This window comes from Urocitellus parryii, chromosome 6 (assembly GCF_045843805.1).
Source record: "Urocitellus parryii isolate mUroPar1 chromosome 6, mUroPar1.hap1, whole genome shotgun sequence".
NCBI lineage: Eukaryota > Metazoa > Chordata > Mammalia > Rodentia > Sciuridae > Urocitellus > Urocitellus parryii.
Window position 1 is genome coordinate 198,100,686 of NC_135536.1, and position 21,642 is coordinate 198,122,327.

General features: G+C 61.5%; 1 protein-coding gene across 1 annotated transcript; it reads left to right on the plus strand.

Moving 5' to 3' along the window:
• Positions 1-1,577: 1,577 nt before the first annotated feature.
• Col9a3 (collagen type IX alpha 3 chain) lies at positions 1,578-21,460 on the plus strand. The gene is made up of 32 exons (XM_026407844.2): positions 1,578-1,643; positions 2,112-2,180; positions 3,003-3,038; positions 3,582-3,653; positions 4,205-4,258; positions 5,371-5,406; positions 5,625-5,648; positions 5,893-5,946; positions 6,154-6,207; positions 6,562-6,603; positions 7,664-7,720; positions 8,147-8,200; positions 8,817-8,870; positions 9,040-9,093; positions 9,284-9,337; positions 9,779-9,832; positions 10,485-10,538; positions 11,090-11,143; positions 11,242-11,295; positions 11,605-11,649; positions 11,733-11,786; positions 11,879-11,932; positions 12,419-12,472; positions 12,615-12,686; positions 13,795-13,830; positions 14,420-14,464; positions 16,305-16,337; positions 16,504-16,650; positions 16,788-16,842; positions 17,285-17,467; positions 19,827-19,904; positions 21,270-21,460. The coding sequence occupies exons 1-32, from the start codon at positions 1,578-1,580 to the stop codon at positions 21,458-21,460; spliced, it is 2,043 nt and encodes a 680-aa protein (XP_026263629.1).
• The last annotated feature ends 182 nt before the right edge of the window (positions 21,461-21,642 follow it).

Below are 21,642 nucleotides of genomic sequence, written 5' to 3' on the forward strand. Positions count from 1 at the left end.
AGTGCTGGGGAGGCTGGACTCTGGCTGGTGGGTGTGAGGCCAGCCCTCTGCCCTCAGCTGGCCTGGCCCTAAAGATCTGTGCATTGTTGGGGTGGGTTTGTGAGGGTGCCTGAGTGGAGGGGCTTGGGGAAGGACACTAGGCTGTCATTTCTCCACCCAAGGTGAAGGCCAACTGTGCTTCCTGAGTCTAGCTACATGCTAGGAACTGGGGTAAGGGGCAGAGCTGGGCTGGGGGCCAGGTAGGAGCCTGGGATGGGGAGGGAGAGCCCGAGGAAAGGGCTGCCATGCCCCCTCGTTCCCAGTTGAACCGGGGAGGAACCCTCTTGCTCCTAGATGCAGGGATTGGAGTGGGGCTACCCCAGGCCTCTACTCCCAACCCCTGCTGTCTGCAGCTCCCTCCCCTTTCCAGGAGACTGTCTCTGAAGATGTGCCCTAGGATGTCCTGGACTCTGCTGGAGGGCGGGCCCTTTTGAGCTTCCCCTCGCCTCCTGATGTGCCCCAGCCCTCCCACTGGAGGGCTCCTGGGCAGACAGCTGTGGGCTTTGGTGGTGGTGAGACTCTCCTGCCACCTCACCTGGGCCGGCCGAGGGGTGCCGACTCCTCACTGAGCTGTTTTGTCTAAACTCCCCTTTTCACCCCTACTTGATTCCCATCCTCTCCATGACGGTTGTGAATGGGCTGGGGAAGTGGCTCCATGGTGCAGGGCCTCGGCTGTGAATGGTGATGGCCTGGGTTCCACTCCCTGCAAGGGGGCCAGGCCAGCTGAAGGCAGGGGGCTGGCCTCACACCCACCAGCCAGAGTCCAGCCTCCCCAGCACCTAAGCTGGGCAGAGCCAAAGCCCTTTTCACCTGTTTTGGGACACTTTCTCTGAAGCTCAGGGTTCAGTGAGCCAGAATGACATCCCCAGGTGCCCAGGTGCCCCACTGCAATGGGGCTCCAACACACCCTGCAGGGGCCAGCACTCTCAGAAGCCTGAGGATCCGTGGTGGGCGGCCATCCTGCATGGGTTCCGGCCCCCTGGGGAACCTGAACATTGAGATGTGCCTAGGGTAGCTTGGAGGCCCGTCCCAGGCCAGCGCTCACCCTGCTGCAGTGTCAGGGTAGGGTAAGTGCAGCAGTCTTAGGGTCCTGTTGGTGACAAATTCCCTCAGGACCAGGATAAGGAGCTGCTGCCCCCTGTCTTCCAGGGGGACCGTTTTGTTCTCTCTTGAGGAGACAGGGTGTCAGTGGTGACCCACGTGGATTCACCCACGGAGGTCTCCTGGGCTGGGGCAGCCTGCTGCCCCCCCCCTCCTAAAAGGCCCCTCCAACTCTCGACTGCGGAGAAAGGAGCCTTTCTTGTCGGCTGAAAGGTGTGTGTGTGCCCGGCGCCAGCCTGGGATAATTTTAACTCCGGGCCGGCCAGAAAATGCCGGAGGCTGGCCCAGCCCGCGCCCGCGCCCGCGCCCCGCCCGCCCAGGTGGGCCGGCTGAATGGGGGCTTGTGCCGCGGGGCGGGGCGGAGCGGCCGGCCGCGCACCGCCCTCCGCCCCGGGCCCTGCGCCGCCGCCGCTGAGCCGCTCAGAGTGCACCCAGCCATGGCCCGAGCGCCCACCCTGGCCCTGCTCCTGCTGGGGCAGCTCCTGGCCGCCGCCGCGGCGCAGGTGAGCGGCCCGCGAGCCGCCCCGGGTCAACTGCTCAAGGGCCGTCGAGGGTTTGGGACTGAGGCTGGAGGTCCAGGCGCGCGACCCGGGACGACCCCCGCCGCGCCACCCCGGACCGGCCACCTCGCTGCGGGCGCGCGGAGTCCCGCAGAGCCCCACGGACGCCGAGACGCGTCGGGGATGAGCCTGGCGGCCACCTACCCCTCGCCGGCCTGGCCCTGCTGCTGCCAGCGCTGCCTCGGGGCTGGAAGGACAGTGTCGCCTTTGTTCCTGACCACTCCTAGCCAGAGAGATGCAGTGGTTAAACTGCGCGCTGGCGCCAGGCTTCGCAGGGTGGTGGGCTCTAGTTCAGACCCCGGAGCTGCTTGGAGGGGAAGAAGGGACCCTGTACCCTGAGCAGGCTGGAGGGCTGACCTGTGGGACTGCGGTGGGTAGGGATACCTCCCTAATGACTTTTCTACATTTCAGAAAGCAGGACCTCGAGGCCCTCCTGGCCCCCAAGGGCCACCTGGAAAGCCGGGCAAGGATGGCATCGATGTGAGTTGGGGGTGGGCTGGGCTGGGGGTTCCCTGCATTCTAGCTCTGGTCCTAGCCTTCCTGATGGAGACAAAAACAAGTCCCACCTTCAGAGCTGGGGCCATACAGGGTGATGAGCCAGTGCCCGTGTTGGACTGAAGGGACAAAGACACTCCTTGTTCCTGCTCCGGGCAGAACCTGAGGTGGGGTAGCATGGTGGTCCTGGGGCCAGAAATGTGGACACTGAGGTGTGTTTCTGGGTCTCCTGAGGGGCTGTGCTTCTGTGGGAGATGGGCCCTGGGCTCTGTGCTGGTGTGGGGCTGGCCCTTCTGGGTGGATGGGGGTTGTGGGTCTTGTTGGGGGATGCTGGGGGCTGGAGCCAGTCTTGGAGGGGCTCGGGGACACATTTAGCCCCAGAGATGGCATCCTCTATGGTATCCTGGGCCAGTGTGAGCCCACTGATTTGGGGTGGCGCAGCTCCTACTGGGGCAGCTCCTGGCGGCTGGGATGGTCCAGGACAAAGACCTCCCCTGTCCAGCCAGCCACCTCCAGGAAGGGCAGGGATCCCTATAGGGCCGTCCTCACCTGTTGTTCCCTGTCAGGGTTTGGGGAGGGCCATGGAGAGCCACAACCCCCCCCCCCTCAGCCTCCCTGCAAGTCTCCAGCAAGCTTTGCCTTGATGGCCATAAGCCTCCCTTCCCCCACCACAGGGCAGCTGTTCTGGGGCCATGTTGGACTACATCCTAGTGGCCCAGGGCCTTGGCCTCCCAATACCCCTCTTACTGGGATTGGGCACGTGGGTCCTGGGCTCACACTTAAACCCTGGCCTCTCTCCCTCTGCAGGGAGAAGCTGGTCCTCCAGGTCTGCCTGGGCCCCCGGTGAGTGTCCTTAGTTGGAGAGAGGGGCAGCCTCTTTCCATCTGGCGAGGAGGGATAGACACAGAGAACAGAAGGTCATTGACGCCAGGTCCCACCATGCTGGGCCTAGGAGAGGCCTCAGGGCTGGAGTGGGGGCTGGAGCCAGGAAGAGGGTGGGAGGAGAAGGTGTGGGGTTCGATGTCTCTGGAGGCAGGTCTGGCTGGAAGCTTTCTTTGGGCCAGTGCCCAGGCAGGCCAGGCAAGGGGGACAAATGCAGCTCTGATGGTCTCCCCAGCCTGGAGCTGCCCCAGGCCCCTCACCTCGTCTAGCTGTAAGGATTGGGGGCACTGGAAACACTGGCAATCCCACACAGGCTGCTGGCCTGGGGTGGGGAACCTGAATCTACCAGGTAAATCACTACTGAGGGGACTGAAAGATGGGGAGGGTAGTCTTCCTGGGGCCAGCGTTCTTGGACGCCTAGGTGGTACCCGGCACTTTTCCTTGTTGAAGACAAGGTTTGAGGCTGGACCCTCCCTCACAAGTCTGCCCTTTCCTCCTGCTCAGGGACCAAAAGGGACCCCAGGCAAGCCAGGGAAGCCAGGAGAGGCAGGTCTGCCGGGACTGCCTGGTGTGGACGTGAGTGTACAGCCCCTGCTCTCGCAGACTAAGGGTCACCTTCTAATTGGTGTTCTCCCGCTGGGCCTGCTCAGGCTGGAAACCCAGTCCTGACAGAAGTCTCCCTGGCCCCGGCCCAGACCCTGCCAGGCCTGGTGGGGGACAGAGCCAGCCCACAGCAGAGCTGGAGGTCCTGCCAGCTCTGGCTGATGCGGGAACAAGTGCCCATTGTCAAGCTCCTCTGCCCGTGCTGGCGGGGGCCCCCTCGCCCAGCCTGGCCCGGGTTTTGAGGTGGGCTGGAGGCTGGGCCCCAGGTTCAGCAGGCCAGAGTCTGAGAAGTGAACTGCTGTCTGAGCAGCTTGTCCCCACAGGGCCTGCAGCTGGCTCCCCACTGACTCCCCGCCCCCCAGCTCTGGGGGAGCTAGGTCCACAGACGGCAGAGCCAGACCAAGGGTTGTCACCTCTGGGCTCCTTTCAGTGAAGGAAAGATCTGTGTTCATTTTTGTTTTGGGGGTGGGGGACAAGTGCTTCCCATATGGTCTCTTGATCCCCGATTCTGATTCCCTCCCAAGGGTCTGACTGGGCGGGATGGACCCCCTGGACCCAAAGGTGCCCCTGGAGAACGGGTAAGTTCCTGCCCCAAGTCCAGTGGCTCTGTCCCTTGGCCAGGTGGCTATGTCGCTTGGCCAGGTGGTTGCCAGGTGGAGTTTCCCACAAGGCCATGGGGCTGGAAGTTCTAAGAGCGGTGACCATGACTGTATTGGCTGGGCCCCTGTCCCCATAGAGGAGCAGGCAGGCAGAGGGTGCCGGGTGGCCAGCCACTGCGGCTGCCTCCCTGTCCCACACCCACGTCTGGTCAGAGTTGTCCTGGGGTTCAGACTGTGGACAGCTGGTGTGGTTGGGGGGTGGCGACCAGCACCAGGTACCCCATCCTCAGAGTCCTGGCTGCACTGGCAGTGGCCAGCCTTCTGTGTCCCACATCGGACTGTCATGGCCATCATTTGAAGTCACCTGGTACTTTCTTTAGCCGATTTTCCCTCCTGTGGCTTCTGAGAATAAACCAGTCCTACCAGCTCTCTCCTCCCTCATGAGAGGTGACTGGCGGCCAGCAGGCGCTCCCGGCCCCAGGCACACAGCATCACCAAGAAGAGGAGAGCTGGGTAGGGACACGCCTGTCCTGACAGCCTGCCCTCAGGAACTCTGTGTGCAGCATCTGAGCTAAAAGCATCAGAGAGGAAGCAGCTGATGGCCAGGGAGGCCACTGATGCCCACCTGGGATGGGCTGGTCCCAGGCTCTCAGGGAAGCTCTGGCTCCCGTTCAGGCGCAGGCTTGTGCCTTTCCGGGGCCTGCAGACCTGTCATTGCAAAGGCAGGGGATGCGGCAGCAGGAGGCCGCAGGCTGACCAGCTGCAGCACTTGTGGCCTCGTGGGGTGGAGGCCTGAGGTGCCAGCAGCCTCTTGGGGCTGGTGTGAGGGGTGCCTCCGCCTGGCTGGTGCCATCCCTGGCCTTGCACTGCCGTGGTGGCTGAGCCCCCAGAGCCTTGCAGGAAGAGTGCTGTCCTGGCCACCAGGACAGCCAGCAGAGGATCCCGCCCAGGCTGCTGGGGCAGCAGAGCCCCTTTTCCTTTTTGGTCTTCCGAGAAAGGGACTTCTGTCCCTGTCCCTCCTCCTTGGAGGAGTTGGATCAGACTTTGGGGCGGCTGGGGACAGGCCCACCGATACCCATTTTCCTCCTCAGGGAAGTCTAGGACCTCCGGGGCCACCCGGGCTGGGGGTGAGTACTGTCCTCTCCCTGGGGGTTTGAGCCAGAGTGTCCAGACCTATCAAGCTGCCCCTTGTGGTCTCCCCTAGAGGCTGGGCCCTGGAGTGGGGTCCTGGGGTCCTACCTAGGCTGTGCCCTTTGCGGGGGTCAATGCCCTGAGGTGCCTTCTGTTGCCTTGGGGTGGCAGGGTGAGCCCACCCTGTGCTCTGACCCTGTGCTTGGCTTTGCAGGGCAAAGGCCTCCCTGGACCCCCCGTGAGTACTGCACACCCTCATGGCCTTGGCCCAGGCCGTTGAGCTCCCAGGGCTGTCCCCATACCCAGAGCCACTTGGGCTGGGGTGTCCCACACCACGGCAGGGGTGGAACTTCTCAGGATATGGCCCATACCCAGAGCCCTTGTCCCTTCAGAGAGAGCACACTGGCCCGGGGGGTCCCTCCCCAGGACCTGTGTGGCTCCTTGGGTGCAGGCTCCCTCCCTCTCACTTCTTTACTCCCCAGGGAGAGGCGGGAGTGAGCGGCCTCCCAGGTGGCATCGGCCTCCGTGGTCCCCCGGTGAGTGGCTCCCCGTCCCTCTTCCCCGTTCCTTGTGGTCATTGACAGAGCCCAGGCAAGGGGACATCCCAGATATCAGGACACCACGCAGGCCGAGCCAGCGCAGCTATTGTCCAGGGCGAGGAGGGAGCTGGGAGTGTCCTTGTCCTCGGGCAAAGCTGGTCACTCAGTGGGGCTGGCTCTGTCTGAGTCATGATCACTCCCCAGGGACCCTCTGGACTCCCAGGCCTGCCTGGCCCCCCAGGACCTCCTGGACCTCCCGTAAGTACTGGGTAGGGGCCCTGAAGTCCCAGGCATGGCCTTCCCTAGAAGCATACAAGTGCTGGACTGGACCCTCACCCAGACCACATGACCCTGGAGATGCTGGCCACTCCCCAGGAACAAGCTGGGGCAAGGTCCAGGCCAGAATCTGAGGCCCCCCTGCCTCAGGGACAGGTGGTTTCTGTCATTGTCAGGGACAGGTGGTTTCTGTCATTGTCACATGCACTGAGGATGGTCCAGGTGGCACTGTCACTTGGGAGATGGGATGAGGGGTCCCCAGCTCCGGGTGGGGGAGGTCATGGTGAAAGTGGGTGGGAGGGCAGGTGGACTCAGCTGCCTCCTTCTGTGTTTCAGGGACACCCTGGGGTCCTCCCCGAAGGTGCTACAGATCTGCAGGTGGGCGCTTGTGGCCATTTGTGAAGGGGGCAGGGGGTGCTTGCTTTAGCGGGAAGCATCTGGCCACGATCGCCATCTTGGGGACCCCCAACACAGCACTGCCTCTGGCAGGACGCCAGGGCCCTAGGGAGCTCCCTGCTGATGGGTGCTCAGTGCGGGCAGGTCAGGAGTCACGCGGGGCCCACCCTGACCCTCCCCACCCTGCCCTGCCACCATCTGGACCTGCTTTGTCCCTCACAAAGCCACTAGCCTTGTGGGGTGATGCAGAGCTCAAATCACTACAGTCACGTCAGATGAGAACTCAGTCCTGCACCGGCCGCTCTGCCCTGGGCACGGCAGGCAGTGTGTCCCTCGTCACGGACTTTTACCTGGGTCTTGAGCCCTGTCCTGAGCCTGGGGCACAAGGTCTGCTTCTCTGTCTGTGAGCTGTGCACAGTACGAGCACCCGTTTCCATGGGGAGAAAGTGATAATGCCTTTGGCTAATGCTGAGGGCTGTTTGCAGCTGTCCGTCTGCTGTGTGCGGAGTGCTTGACCAGGTCATGTCCTGGAAGGGACAAGAATGCTGGACGCAAGGACGGGTCACAGTGGGCAGTTGATAGGACCAGCTCTGCCTCTCTGCCCAGCCTGCCCTGTGCCGTGTGGAATGATCTAGAAATCTACACATCCTCCCAGGGTCCCCTGCCTCCGGCTCAGGGTGCCTTCAAGCCAGAGCGTCACACCTGTTGCCTGGGCTCACGGTGGCCTGGTCAGAGGATGAGGTCTCTGGTAGAGCCAGCAGTCCGCCTGTGAATGGCTGCTTGGAAACCCAGCACCTGCCCAGAAGTTGGACGTCTGGGAGGGAAGCCCCCAGCCACGGCTGGGCTCGCCACAGCCCCTCGCCACAGCCCCTCGCCACAGCCCAAGGCCGGCCCTGAGTGACACGCCTTGTCTGGGCTCATCCGTAGTCCCCCCGATGGCGTGGCCTTCCACGTGGCCTTCCATGTGGCCCCTCGGGATGCTGACTTCTCTTGGGGATCCTGCCCTGTTGGATTGGGGTCTGACTCTTCTGTCTTCCAACAGTGCCCTGCCATCTGCCCACCAGGTCCCCCAGGTCCCCCAGGAATGCCAGGGTTCAAGGTGAGTGGTGGCTGCAGGGTGACTTGGGCTGAGCTCACCTCCCCACTGTCAAGAGGCATCTCCTCGTGGCTGGGGGATTTCAGGGATATGGGGGTCCAGGGCCTCACTGGGGGAAAGTGGTGTTGGAACCCCATCCCCCCCTCTCCACCCCAGTAACATGCTGAAATCTGGTGTGGCTGGGCTGGGCCTGGACGGTGGTGATCAGAGGAAGCCCAGGAGGGGAACAGGGCTGGCCCAGGGCCCCCTGGTAGGTCACAGTGCCTCTCAGGCCTGTTTCCCCTACCTGGGCCCGGGTCTTTGGTCCTGAATGCTGTGGTGTTACTGTGGCTAGATCCTGGGCTGACTGGCTGTGTAGGCCTGAGTTCAGTGCTGCTTGAGGAGGGTGCCCAAGGGTCTGGGGGCTATGATTTCTATGTTTGCTTTCAGGGGCCCACGGGCTACAAAGGGGAGCAGGGAGAAGTCGGCAAGGATGGTGAGAAGGTACCATGCTGACTGTGCCTGGGCACTGACCCTGGAGGGTCTGGCCTGGGCTGGGGGTGGGCCTGGAATCACCAGGGGAGGGTGGCACAGCCTCATGGGCTCCCCCCGAGTTGACACCTGCTGTGTCTGTCCCCTAGACAGGTCTAGCTGGTCAGAACTGGTGATTGGAGCAGGGTCCCTGGACAGACCCCCACCAGCCTGACCTCATGTGAACGCTCCCCTGGGGTTGGGAGGGGTGCTGAGTGCCTTGGCCCCACGTGGCCTGCTGACAGAGGGCATCTGCCCCTCCTCACCTCCGGCTGGGAACGAGGTCGGGGACACCCTTTAGTGGGGCAGGAATGACCAGATGAGAACTGGCGCATGATGGTAGGGGCCACACCTACTCAACCAGGAGGGGAGGTCTGGAAGGGCCAGGGGACTGTGCCACAAGAGACCCCAGCCCCAGCCCGGGGAGGGGCAGAGCCCAGGTGACACGTGACCCTCACTCGGCCTCTCTGGCTCAGATGTGAAGTGGGAGCAGTGCCCCTTACTGCCTGGCTCTGGTGGGTCCTGGAGGGCAGCGGAAGGTGCTGGAAGAGCCAGGATGAACCCCTGACCACCACTTTCTCTATTGCAGGGTGACCCTGGCCCCCCTGGTCCTGCTGGCATCCCAGGCACCGTGGGGCTGCAGGTGAGACCCATAGAACGGGAGCCCCACAGACAGCCGCCCTCAGACTCGGGGACGGTCAGCGCAGGAGAGGGGCTGGTTCCACTGTGCGCACCGAGCTCCCCCAGAGCCAGGCCCGCGGTGGCCTGGTGAGGTGCATTCCAGCTGTACAGCTCCAGCTCTCTCCCAACAGGGTCCCCGAGGATTGCCAGGACTTCCAGGGCCACTTGGGCCCCCTGGGGACCGGGTAAGTAAGTTCTGCTGGGCTTGTGAGGTGCCGTGGCCAGCCAAGGCTGGCCCAGGTGGCTATGGGGCCTGGGCTGGTCCTGCCCCCACCTTCATGTGGCTCAGGGTTGGAGGTGCTCAGCAGCTGGCTGTGGCCTCCCTCTGAGTCCCCATTCCTGCAAAAGAGTCCCAAGGCCCACTCTCCTTTCCAGGGTCCCATTGGGTTCCGAGGCCCCCCTGGGGTTCCGGGAGCACCTGGGAAAGTGGTACGTGTGCGTCTGCAGTGGAGGGCCCCATGGAGGCCCAGGCCCTCTGGCCTCTCCTTCTGCCGTTACCCCCTCGGAGACCTCCCCTGCTGCGGCTGGCTGAGCCCCAGGCTTGCTGTCCCAGGGGCCCGTCTTGGTGGCTTGTAGCACACCTGGGGGGTGGCCACAGTACTGGGGGGATGGTGCAGGGTTCTGTGCATGCCTGGGAGCCCCTAGTGCAGCTGGGGACACCTGAGGAACTTGTGATGGGAGGGTCCACCCTCTGTAGGAGATCTGCCCCTCAGTCTTCCTGGAGGTGAAGTGGGTCCTCCCTCTGACCCCCCATGACCCTCAGTAGCATCTGTCTGGCCATCTCTGGCCACACCTGGAGGGCTCCCATCGGGTCACATGTCAGTCTGGCTCTCCTGCCTTCTCTGTGACATTAACATTTTCCCTCTTCAGGGTGACAGAGGCGAGAGGGGCCCAGAAGGTTTCCGTGGCCCCAAAGGTGACCTTGTAAGTAGCAGAGACTTTGATTCTCTAGTCTTCTGGGGACGAATCTTATCTATTCTTAGCTGGTGTCAGGGGTGGGGGTGCATGTGGGGGGACCTGAATGGGGTCTCAGGGACCTCCCCATTCCAGGATGTCACCTGGGAATGGGTGGGGACCAGCTGCTGGACACATTGGGGCTTAGCCCTGGAAGGACTGCAGCCCTCCCCTGCCCCTCCCAAGCCTGCACGGAAGCCCTTGGCCCACCCCAGGAGGCAGCTGCTGCAGGGAGGGGCACACAAGGGGGACACGGTGCAGGGCCCTGGACAGAGCACAGTCCCCAGTGCCCAGGTTCTCAGCTGTGTAGAGGGAACAAGGGAGAAAGCCACTCTCGGTCTAGGTGTGCGAGTCCTGAGCCAGGCGGGCATCTCCTGAAGTGAGCCAAAGGGACGGGAGTGCCCAACCTGCCTGCCTGCGGCGACTTCCACACGCGCCTGCGAAGCCGAGGGGCTGGGAGTCCTGGGGTTTGCAGCGTCCATGGCACCACCGAGAGTCTTCTCCCCACTCCGGTCCTTGGGTGGCTGCCCCCACCCAGAGCATGTGCCTCGTGCCTGGAGGGCCATGGCTGGAGACTCCCCAGGTGCCAACTGCTGCTCTTGCCTCCCTCTGTGTCCTTCAGGGCAGACCCGGTCCCACAGGGATCCCTGGAATGGCGGGGCCAGCTGGCGAGCCGGTGAGTCCCCATGGCTGCCGCAGCGTGCTCAGGCAGGTGGCCTGGAGCTGGCAGGAGGCCCTGGAGCTGGCAGGAGGCCCGCGCTACTGTGCTCCCAGCTGGCCGTGCACAGCCCAGCAGGCCTCTGACCACGGTCAGACAGGGGTCCCTCCCAGAAGGGCCCATGCGTGGTCTAACCCTTGGCTGTCACCTTCTCGACAAAGTAAAGCTGGACGGCCAGCGGCCCTGCGTTTCCCTCTTGCCCCAGCCGAGGTCCTCTGCCACCGCAGCCCTGCAGAGCCCAGGGACCAGGCAGGGCTCGTCTGCTTGCAGAGCTCATGAGCAGGAAGGGTGCCGGTGGGACTGGGGTGCCCGAGCGTCCTGGGCACTGTGCCTGGCCAGTGCGCCAGCCTGCCTTTCTCCCTGGGCTGGTCTGTGAGGGTGGCACAGGTTGTCACATGCCCTCCCAGGTGCTCCAGGGACAGACCCCACTGCAGGGGGTAGAAGAGGCTGCCCTGAGGGGAACAGGGCTGTGGAGGAAGGGGAGGCCTGACGCTGTCCCTTGTCCCCAGGGCATGCCAGGCAAGGATGGCCGGGACGGGGTGCCAGGACTCGACGGCGAGAAGGTGGGTGCTGGGCAGGCTGGGAGAGGGTGACTGGGGAGAGCCGGCCTCCTGAGGCCTCAGCGTCTGTCCCCCTCCCATCCCAACTGCTGTCCTGGCAGGGGGAGGCTGGCCGCAGCGGAGCCCCAGGAGAGAAGGGTCCCAACGGGCTGCCGGTGAGTGCCTGAGCGGGGGGCGGGGTCAGGCTGGCTCCTGTGGGTCTCCCTGGGAACTGTACCCTCTGGGGTCTGGCTTAGCTCTGGTGCCCAGTGGGACCTGTGGACAGGGGCCTGTGGTGTCTAGGCCTGTGTCCTCATGGGCACTGCAGGGCGTCTGTGGGCCTTGCCTGGGCTCTTGAGGAACACTACACCAGAGGCAAGGGAAGCCGTCAGAGCCACCCTTGGGTCTGCAGGGCCAGAGGTGGCCCGGCCCCTGCCTGAGTGCGGGAGGACTCGGCAGCCTTAACTGGGAGCTCTCTCCTGCAGGGCCTCCCTGGACGCGCCGGCGCCAAGGGCGAGAAGGGAGAACCGGTATGTGCAGCTTCCTTCTGGTGAGGGGCAGGCAGGGTCCTGTCCTGGGAGGCTGAGGCCTTACGCTCCCCTCCATTCTCCAGGGTAGAGCTGGGGAACTGGGTGAGGCTGGCCCCTCCGGAGAGCCAGGAGTCCCTGTGAGTACCCAGGTCCTCCCCACTCTGCAGGAACCCTGCCCCTCCCGGACGTGTGTTTGGGACCCGCCCTCATACCCTTTTCTCTCTGTCAGGGAGATGTTGGCGTGCCTGGGGAGCGTGGTGAGGCTGGTCACAGGGGCTCAGTGGTGAGTGGGCACAGCCCGGAGGAGTGGGCGCTGGCTTCTGAGCAGGACAGGGTGGCACTATGGGGGTACTGACGGGCCGGCCTCACAAAAGCTGGAGACGTTAGAGACAGGGACCCTGACTCCTGGTCCCTCACCAGGAGCTGCCCTGTCCTCGGGTCTCTGTGCCAATGCACAGCTTAGAACCCAGCGAGTACAAGTGGGGGTGCCTAGGCCTCAGCCTCCACAGGACCCGCCGGCTATCCGTGACCTTTGGTGACTGCCGAGCGTCTGCCTTGACAAATAGGGCCTAAGAGACCCCTCACTTGTCCCCCGCCAGGAGGTGCCCTGCTTCTGTCCCCAGCAGTGTGGCCTCAGATGACTTGGGACTAGCCCCATGTTGACCTAGCTGCATGGGGAGGCAGAACCGGGCTCCCCAGGCCGCAGAGGCTCGGGGTCCCCTCCGGGACTGCTGGGCCTCGGGGCATCGGCTCACACTCTGTCTTTCAGGGGGCTCTTGGCCCACAGGGCCCTCCGGGAGCCCCTGGTGTGCGAGGCTTCCAGGTAGGTAGTGTTGGAGTGGGAGTTTGGCCTGGTGCAGTGGCCAACACACCCAGGCCAGGGCAGTGCCCCCTGGTGGGCTGGGCAGGACAGGGATCCTGGCCAAGTTCCCATGGGCACCCACGGGCTGGAACTTTGTCCACAGGGCCGGAAGGGCAGCATGGGAGACCCCGGCCTTCCAGGTCCCCAGGGTCTCCGAGGCGATGTGGGTGACCGGGTAAGTGGCTATCCTGGCAGGTGATGCCCTGCTCTTGTACCCCAGTGGCCATTACCACTGCCCGTTGGATCCAGGCAGCGAGAAGAGTAGTGCCCCCGCTGCTCGCCTGGGTGGTGAGGGGAGCCTCCAGCCCCAGGGGGAGGGGGGGGGGACAACCCAGTAACTGGGGCGGGGTGTGAGGTGGAGGCCCAGAACCCATGCCCTGCACCACCTGAGGGTGCCAGCTGAGGCTGGATCTGGCCAAGAGTCACACTGCTATAAAGTAAGGCAGAACACCAGTGTTCCAACAACTGGAAATTTCCGAGACCTTTGCCTGCCAGTCTTGAAATCGATGACAATATAAGCTCGCGGAGGGCTGTGGCTCAGGGTGCAAGGCCTGCTCCCCGTTGGTGGGCAAGGCCTCAGTTCCCAAGGCCAAGGGAAGAGGCCGGGGTTGGTCTGGCTGTCCCACCAGGTCCCTGGGGTCCAGCGGGTCTGCCTTAGGCTGTCCAAGTGGGCAGAGATGGAGCCCTTTCCAGAGTATGCACACGGCCCTGGGTTCAGAGGCAGGGAGCTGCTCCCCCCACACAGTAGGACAGGGGACCCTCATTAGCAGAGGTCAGAGGACCTGCCGACAACACTGGGGCCTCGGAGAGGGTTGCAGGGCCGGGCTGTCCCGGGGGTGAGGCGGGTCCTGGCTCTCTGCCCCACTCTCACACCTCCATAGGCTCCCACACTTTGCAAATGGATTTTTTTAAGAGGAGATCCTAGCAATTCCCAGACATGTCCCTAATTTTCCAACCTGATGGGAAGACAATTAGGATCTTTGCCTCAGCCAACACACCGGGATGACACTGTCCTGGGCTGCATGTGCAGCGACAGCTTCCCAATCCACGGTCACCACCAGCACCAACTGAAAAGGACCCACTCTCCACCAGGACCAAAGGACGAGGGGCTCTGGGGAAGCTGGCACTCAAGGGACCGAGGCCAGAGCAGAGCTGAGTGCACAAGGGCGGGTGGCCTGGGAACAGGCCTTCAGGCCCTGTGGGGGAGGGAGGTGTTGCTGCCTCCCCACGAGGAGCCCTGTGTGAATTCCTGGGACCCCCTAACACACGCCTTCTCTCTCCAGGGCCCAGGAGGTGCCACAGGCCCTAAGGGAGACCAGGTGAGCCAGCCCGGGGTCAGGTCAGGTCTGAGTCCTGCCAAGGTGCAATCCCCAAGTCCTCCGGCTTCAGTGGCTCCGTGCTGTTTGGCCCTGGGTCTGCTTTTAGGGTTCTGGACGGCTCCCTTGGGTCTCATTTCCCCTCATCTTCTTCACTCCTGCTTAGCAAGTGACCACAGCTCTGCACACCAGCCCCAGGTGGAGCAGGCTGCCTTCCTAGTACAGACCCCTGGCCAGACAGATGCTGTGGCGCCCTGGGTGCGGTGGCAGAAACCTCCGGTGCAGAACACTAGTGTTGCAAAAGCGTCTCTGGGCTCTTGCCCCGCGGCCAGCAGCACGTTAAAGGCACCTGCTTCTCCTGGAGAAGCTCAGGGTGGGGGGGCTGTGGCTACTGCTGCAGAGCCTGCTTCCTCCTACGCCAGACGCTCCCGGGGCCTTTCCATCTAAAACCAGGCACAGCTCTGCCCGGCACAGAAAGCCTCTGTCCCTGGCTAGGTCGCAGGTCCCAGAGGCCGTGAGGGGCCTCATCTCAGGGATGACTGTCAGACACCTGATGTCTGAGAGCTGCTGTTAAGGCTGGAACTCTTTGCAGGGCATTGCGGGTTCCGATGGCCTTCCTGGGGACAAAGGCGAGCTGGTAAGTGAACCAACTAGTCCGTTTGGGTGGGGTGCTCTCCCATGGACAAAGTCAGTATCTGCAGATCCTAGCAAAAGAACCAGCAGCGTCTTGGGCAGCACGGGGAGAAGTGCAGTGTCCCCTGGGCACTGGCCACCCTTGGAGTGAGGGGCGGGGCCTGGCTGGTGTGGGTGCTCGCATACTGAGATGGGTCTCACCCGTGACCTGCTCTGTGAAAGTCACTCCTCTGTGCCTCTCGGGAATCGACCACAGCTGGGGCCTACCCAGAGAGGACTCAGGCTCCGGCCTCTCCTTCCTGTAACGGAGACGAATGACTGTGAGGTCCTTGCCGGCTTTCCAGTGGCCAGGCTCAAGCTATAACTGAGTTTTCTTGCCCTGGAGTCTGGGGGCAGAAACCGCCTGCTCCCGGGTGGCACCGCCAGCCCAGCATGACCTCTCACTCCTCTAGCCAAGACCATCTCGTTAGAGGTGCTTTATTTATTTTGGCAAATTCTTAAACAGTATTGATAAGCAGGAGCCCAGAAATCCCCAAAATCACCCTACCCAGCCGCCCTGAAACTGACGGGGTGGTGGGTCGTGACCGAGAGGGACAGAGCTGCCCCTGGAAAGCCCACAAGGGGTCTCTGCCCCTCTGTCGGCAAGCGCAGAGGGCCCTCTCCCTCAGACTTTTTGGCTTTGGCTATGGGCAGTCAGCTCTGGGTGTGGACAGAGGGGTGGCCAGGCCCCAGTCCACCTGCTGTCTGGTGAGGACCTGGGACCGTCATTGTAGGTCCCGGCTGGAGAAGGACCCGGAGTTTTAGGACAGAGATGTTCAGCTCAGTGTCAGTTGGGATACTGTAGTAAAAATCATGAAAACACAGCAGATGGGTACCAGAGTGTTTTAGTCCGCTTCTCACTCCTGAAACTGGCAGATCTGAGCCAGAACAATTTAGGGAAGAAGAGTTTACTTGAGGCCTCACGGTTTCCGAGGTCTCAGTCCATGATGCCGGCTCCGTTCCTCGGGGCTGGAGGTGAGGCGGAACATCAAGTGGAAGAGTGGCAGAGGGAGCAGCTCACGTGGTGACCAGGAAGAGAGAGAGGCTCCACTCCCAGACACCGAGCCGTGCCGCCATGCCCCCTCCTCCAGCCGCACCCTCCCTGGCCTCCAGCCACCACGCATCGATCCCATCATTTGATTAATTCCCTGATTGGGTTAAGGCTGTCCCAACCCACGGAGGAGTGCCTCTGCTAAACCTTCTTGCATTGACTCTCACGTGAGCTTTTGGGGGACACTCACATGCCAACCACAACAAGAGAATAGGATGCAGCTACTAACAAACATCAAGAGTGAATAACCTCTCGGCAATAGCAGAAGCTCACGTAGAGAAATAAAGGGGGCTGGCCCAGTGACCCCCATGATCCCCGCAGGTCTGAGGCTGAGGAAGGACGACTTCAAGCTCCAGGCCAGCCTCAGCTACTTAGTGAGGCCCTGTCTCAAAATGAAAAATAAAAAGGTCCAGGGATGTACCTCAATGGCAAGGCTCCCCTGGGTTCTATCCCCAGCCAAAAAAGTTAGGTTAGAAGGGAAGAAACCTGTCAGTAATATTTTGATGGATTGTAGATGATTTTTAATTTCTTCCTCGACTCTTGACGTCCAGGGGCTGGGGCTGGGGCTCAGAGGTAGAGCGTTTGCCTGGCACGTGTGAGGCACTGGGTTCAATCCTCAGCACCACATAAAAGTAAAATAAAAAGGTATTGTGTCCACTTATAGCTAAAAAATAAATATTTAAAAAATAACAGCAACATGCCAGACGGGTCCTGGGCCGCCACTTCCCACTCACTGACCATGGTCTCTCTGCAGGGTCCCAGCGGCCCCCTTGGACCTAAAGGAGAGGTGAGTGCCCGCAGGTATTCCCCCGGCAGGTCCCGGGAGCCCACAGGCCCACCCGCCTCGGCCCCGCTGGCCCCGCAGGGTGCTGCCCACATGTGAGCAGCTGGGGTGGCAGCTCCCGGCCGTGGGCCAGGTGTGGTCCAGCCCTCTTTGTCCTGCTTCTCTACAGGCTGGGGATCGAGGGGAGCTGGGCCCCAAAGGCATCCAAGGACCCAACGGCACGAGCGGAGTCCAGGGCGTCCCTGGGCCCCCAGGTCCTCTCGGCTTCCAGGGCGTGCAGGGTGTCCCCGGCATCACCGGGAAGCCTGGAGTTCCGGTGCGTGGCTCTTTCTTCTCGGCTGGTGCTGCGGGCAGTGGGCAGTGGGTTTAGATGGTGTGTTTGCCAAACGTCAGTGGGGTCCTGGGCCTGCCAGCATGCTGCCCCTTGGCTGATGACTGGGGGGTGACTTTCAGGGGAAAGAAGCCAGTGAGCAACGCATCAGAGAGCTGTGTGGGGGAATGATAAGCGGTACGTCCCCTGCTGTCCCCTGCCCTGCCCTGCCCCTGGGTCCCAGAGCCTGGGTCCAGGCAGCCTGCTGCTCCTCAGTCACCCCCTGCCACCCCACCTCTGGATCCTGGGTGTCCACACCTGAGCTCCTGCCTCTGTACTAGAGGAGGCTCGGCCTGGTAGCACACAGAGATGCCCTAGGTGTCTGCTGAGTGCCGCGTGCGGTGGGCAAACCTCTGTGCCCTGGAGGGACACTTCCCTAGGTGCTCCCCAGTGGCCGTTCTTTGCTTCTCTGATTCTTAGAATTGAAGGCACTCCAAGGAAGGGGGGTTCTCCCATGTAGCCCTCGAGGTCCCCCTAAACAGTTAAAACCACTTTTAGTCGATATGCAAAAACTTCCTCATGCTGTCCGTGAGCCTGTCTGATCCCTCTGAAGTTGATGCTTGTCCCTGTCTTCCAAAAGAGCAAATCGCACAGTTAGCAGCGCACCTGAGGAAGCCTTTAGCACCAGGCTCCATCGGGCGACCTGGTCCAGCCGGCCCCCCAGGGCCCCCAGGTCCTCCTGGCTCCATCGGCCACCCTGGTGCTCGAGGACCCCCTGGATATCGTGGTCCCACTGGGGAGCTGGGAGACCCTGGACCCAGAGGTGAGTAGTGGACTCACTGTCCCAGCTGCGTAAGGAAACCCAGACGGTATGAAAGCTGGCCCTCCACTCTGAGGCGTCCCCTCTGGAGGCACAGGAGGACCCAAGGGCAGCCCAGGCCAGGCCCGCCTGGGCTGAGCTCCCCTCACCCAGCCCAGAGCCTGGCGGGCACGTCCAGGCCCCCAGCAGCAGGGCTTATCTAGGAGTGCTGTGAGAACACAGAATGTCCAGCCGTTGGCCAGCAGGTGTGGGTCCTCCAGGGTGGCTCCTGGAGGCTGACCGTCACCCCTTCAGGGCCCAGCACAGTTAATTCCTCACCAATCCTGCAGGAACTAGGACATTTTTTTATTGTGATATTTTTCTCAAATACCATCTGAACCACATTTGGTGGGGAGGGGTGGACAGCCGTTTGAGGAGCGGATGCACAGCAGCCCCCCTATACCTGGAGGCACACAACTTAAGGTGGGCTGCCAACAGGAAGGTATCTTGTAGCAAAAGGAGAGAATAAAAATTCAGGACTCTTCCACTTCAGGAATCTTGAGAGTCAGAAAGTCCTAACTTGGGCAGGAGGCACAGGTCCTATGTGGGCAGTGGAGGCTGGGCCCAGCAGGGGCCGGGTGCCCTGAGGTGAACTGGGCACCAGGAGCACAGCCCTTTCCATTTTAGAATGCTCACGGGAAGCATCTAGCCTGTGGCCAGTCAGGGTCTGAAGCTCAGATTCCAGCAGCCTGACCAGCCGCCTCTGCTTCTGAGAAACAGCTCAGGACGTTCCAAAGGGAGATTTGTTTTGAGGTCCTTCCTCACATCTGAGATGCATCGTAAGTGCTTTAGCAAGTGGAAGATCCTCCAGTCAGCAGTGAAGTTTCACTTGTTAGGATCCCTAGAGACTGAGGAAGCTCCGCACAGAGGGCCAACATGTCAATTCACCTGTCCACATGCTGCTGCTGGCCCCGACCACTGTCCTTGGACACCTTAGCTCATGCCTTTCTCATGCTTTCTGAGCTGTCTAGTGCCACACAAGAAACTGCACGCTTTAAAAACAGACCAGATAAGATTTTCTCCAAGCAGAGACCTAAATTTCTTCTAGAGTTTTGGGAAAATAAAATTCAAACACCACATAATCACCTTTACAGAGTCTGAGAAAAGCAGTTTGCAGTGTTATAAAGTAAAGGCCACGGCAGAGACGCGGGCATCACAGGTCGTCCCTGGGACCGGGCCAGCCCTGTTTCTGTCGGAAGGAGGGCGAACCTGCAGAGTGTGCTTCTGCACCTGGCGCTGGGCCTCTCTGTCTCCATTGGCAGAGCAGACCTGGGGCTGTCCGGAGGTCACTGTGCAGTTCACAACATGCACTCAGGACTGGGCCTTGGCTGGGCCTCCATCTGCCCTCCCAGCAAGCACCCCACCAGGACACAGCAGGCAGACAGCTTCCTGGAGCATCCAGGCCACTGGAGCCACTTCCTGCCAGGGAGGCCAGTCTGCAACTCTAGGGCCACAGAGCCGTCCCCCACTGGATGGCAGTGATGGCTCAGGACCAACTGCCAGTTCTGCCTGTGCCTCTCTTTTTTTGGGGAAGTGGGTACCAGGGATTGAACTCAGGGGCACATGACCACTGAGCCACATCCCAGCCCTACTTTATATTTTATTTAGAGACAGGGTCTCCCTGAGTTGCTTAGCGCCTCGATTTTGCTGAGGCTGGCTTTGAACTCGAGACTCCTGCCTCAGCCTCCCGAGGCTGCGCCATGGCGCCCGGCCTGCCTGGGCTTCTCATCCACTTCAGCAGCTACAGCACTGAGATGCATCCACAGATCACAGCTGGACAGAGGCAGTGTTGACACCGTCGGCACAGGGACACACTACACAGGAAAGCCTCTGCCTCACGGCGCTGCAGCACTGAGGTTCAGTCTGCAGGGCAGACTCCTGGGGTCACTGTGCCCTCAACATCCAGATCCCGCGAGGCCAGTGTTGCTCACCTCTGTCATGACAGGTTTTAACACATCCCTCTGTCTCCGTGGCTCACACAGACCCAACACAGACACCTAAGACTTGAGTACGGCAACTAAGGACCTTTTAGATCACTCTTAGGTCACTTATAGTTCAAAGGTCATACAGAAATCACGATTGCCAAACGAACACGCAACTGCTGAAACAGAACCAGGCTGCCATCAGAGTGGCTGCCAGAGGTCGGGAGGCTCCTGCTGCCTGCAGACTAGGTGGGGACACCTGCCCTTCCCTGAAGGGCTCTGCTGCAGTAAAAAGCTTGTAAAAGGTGGCCCCCTGTATGTGATGAGGTGGGGTCCAGCACTGTCACCGTGTGGTTGTGGCAGCAGCTCTAACCATGCACCTATGTCCTCCCTCCTCGCAGGAAGCCAGGGTGACAGAGGAGACAAGGGTGCAGCAGGTGCAGGGCTGGACGGGCCTGCCGGAGACCAGGGGCTCCAAGGTAGGAGGCCACTGTCATTCACGGGGTTTACATGGGGGAATACTGGGGTTATGAACACGTCTCATTTTCTTAAAAGGAAATGTTGTGGGTTTTTTTTTTTTTAAATCTGGAATTGAACCTAGGGGTGCTTGACCACCAAACCACATCCCCAGCCCTTTTTTATATTGTATTTAGAGGCAGAGTCTCATCAGGGTCTCGCTAAGTTGCCTTGGGGCCTAACTAAGCTGCTGAGGCTGGCTTTGAACTCAAGATCCTCCTGCCTCAGCCTCCCAAGCCACAGGTATCACAGGCTTGGCCACCGTGCCTGGCTTGGCAAGGCATTCTTAGAGGCAAGATTAGGAACTCCCTGAATAACCACTTTAGCATCAGCTGGGGGCTTGTGACCCCCCTACATGGGAGGGAGGAAGGGGATGGCCAGCTGAGGGCAACCTCAGCAACTTAGCAAGAACCTGGGTCAAAGTGAGAAAATAAAAGGGCTGGGAATATAGCTCAGTGGTAAAATGCCCCTGGGTTCAGTCGCTAGTACTGGGGGGAAAGAGCACTTCACTATGCAGAAGTCCAATCAATCATCACATCTTCCTTATCTGCTTCTGCTAAGTAGGTTTGGTTAAATCCTGTCTAACGAAAGCTATTTAGCATCTATTTTGGTCAAACAGAATTTCCTCCTAATTGACCCACATGTACATTGAATGTGTCCATTTTAATGTTCAAAGTGGACGCTCTGATGAGGGAGGCAGTGTTTCTGTCCTGGCCACAACCAGCCCCCATGTCCTGAGCCCCTCGCAGCCTCCTAGTGTGGGCATGACAAGCCCTGCAGGGCAGCTAGAGCTGGACACCAGGCTTCTGCACACCTCAGGGGGCAGAGCAGCCGCCACACCCCTCCTCCTCGCACACCCTGCGTCCCTGCACCAGTGTGGCCTTAAGTGTCACACATGTGGCCCGGTGGACAGCACCTGCAAGCAGCACCACAGCACCTGCAGGTGGCTGTCGGGCAAGCCCTGCCCCCCAGGCCACCCCAGGCTGCCGCAGCCCCTTCCCTGCCACACCTGCTTCCTCGCTCCCTCGATCGCCTACCCCAAATCCACTCTTCACATGCACCCGGCAGAGCCTTTTACACTGGAGCGGGCTGCACCCTCAGGGCCACCCAGACTCTGCCACCTGGCTGACTGTGCCCCACCTCCCCTACACCTGCCCCTCCCACCCACCTGGAGCCCTGCCAGCCTCTTGGCCAGCTGTCCTCCCCTTGGGATGCTGCACAGTTGGGAGATAACCAGTGCAAAAAGGCGGGTTGGTGTGGCCAGCAAATGTGAACTTCTGCCTCTCCTCAGGCCCTGTGGCCTCTAATTCCGGCCTCCTTGTCTCCAGGGCCACAGGGTGTGCCTGGCATCAGCAAAGACGGCCGAGATGGTGCTCATGGCGAGCCTGGGCTTCCTGGTGATCCGGGCCTTCCTGGCGCAGTCGGGGCTCAGGGGACTCCAGGGATCTGTGACACCTCAGCCTGTCAAGGAGCCATGATGGGAGGGGGCGGAGAAAAGTCAGGTGCCCGGAGCTCGTGAAGGAGAACTTGAGGAAACCAGAAGCGTCGGTGGCAATTTGAGCAAGAGGCTCTGACAGGGTCGCGGCCTGGCACCACTGGCCTGTCAGCCAAGAGGCCTCGGAGGCTGGCACATGGCCATGGCCTGTCTCTGCAGTATTTACAGGGGTCGTCCACCTGCGACAGCATACCTCAGACACACGC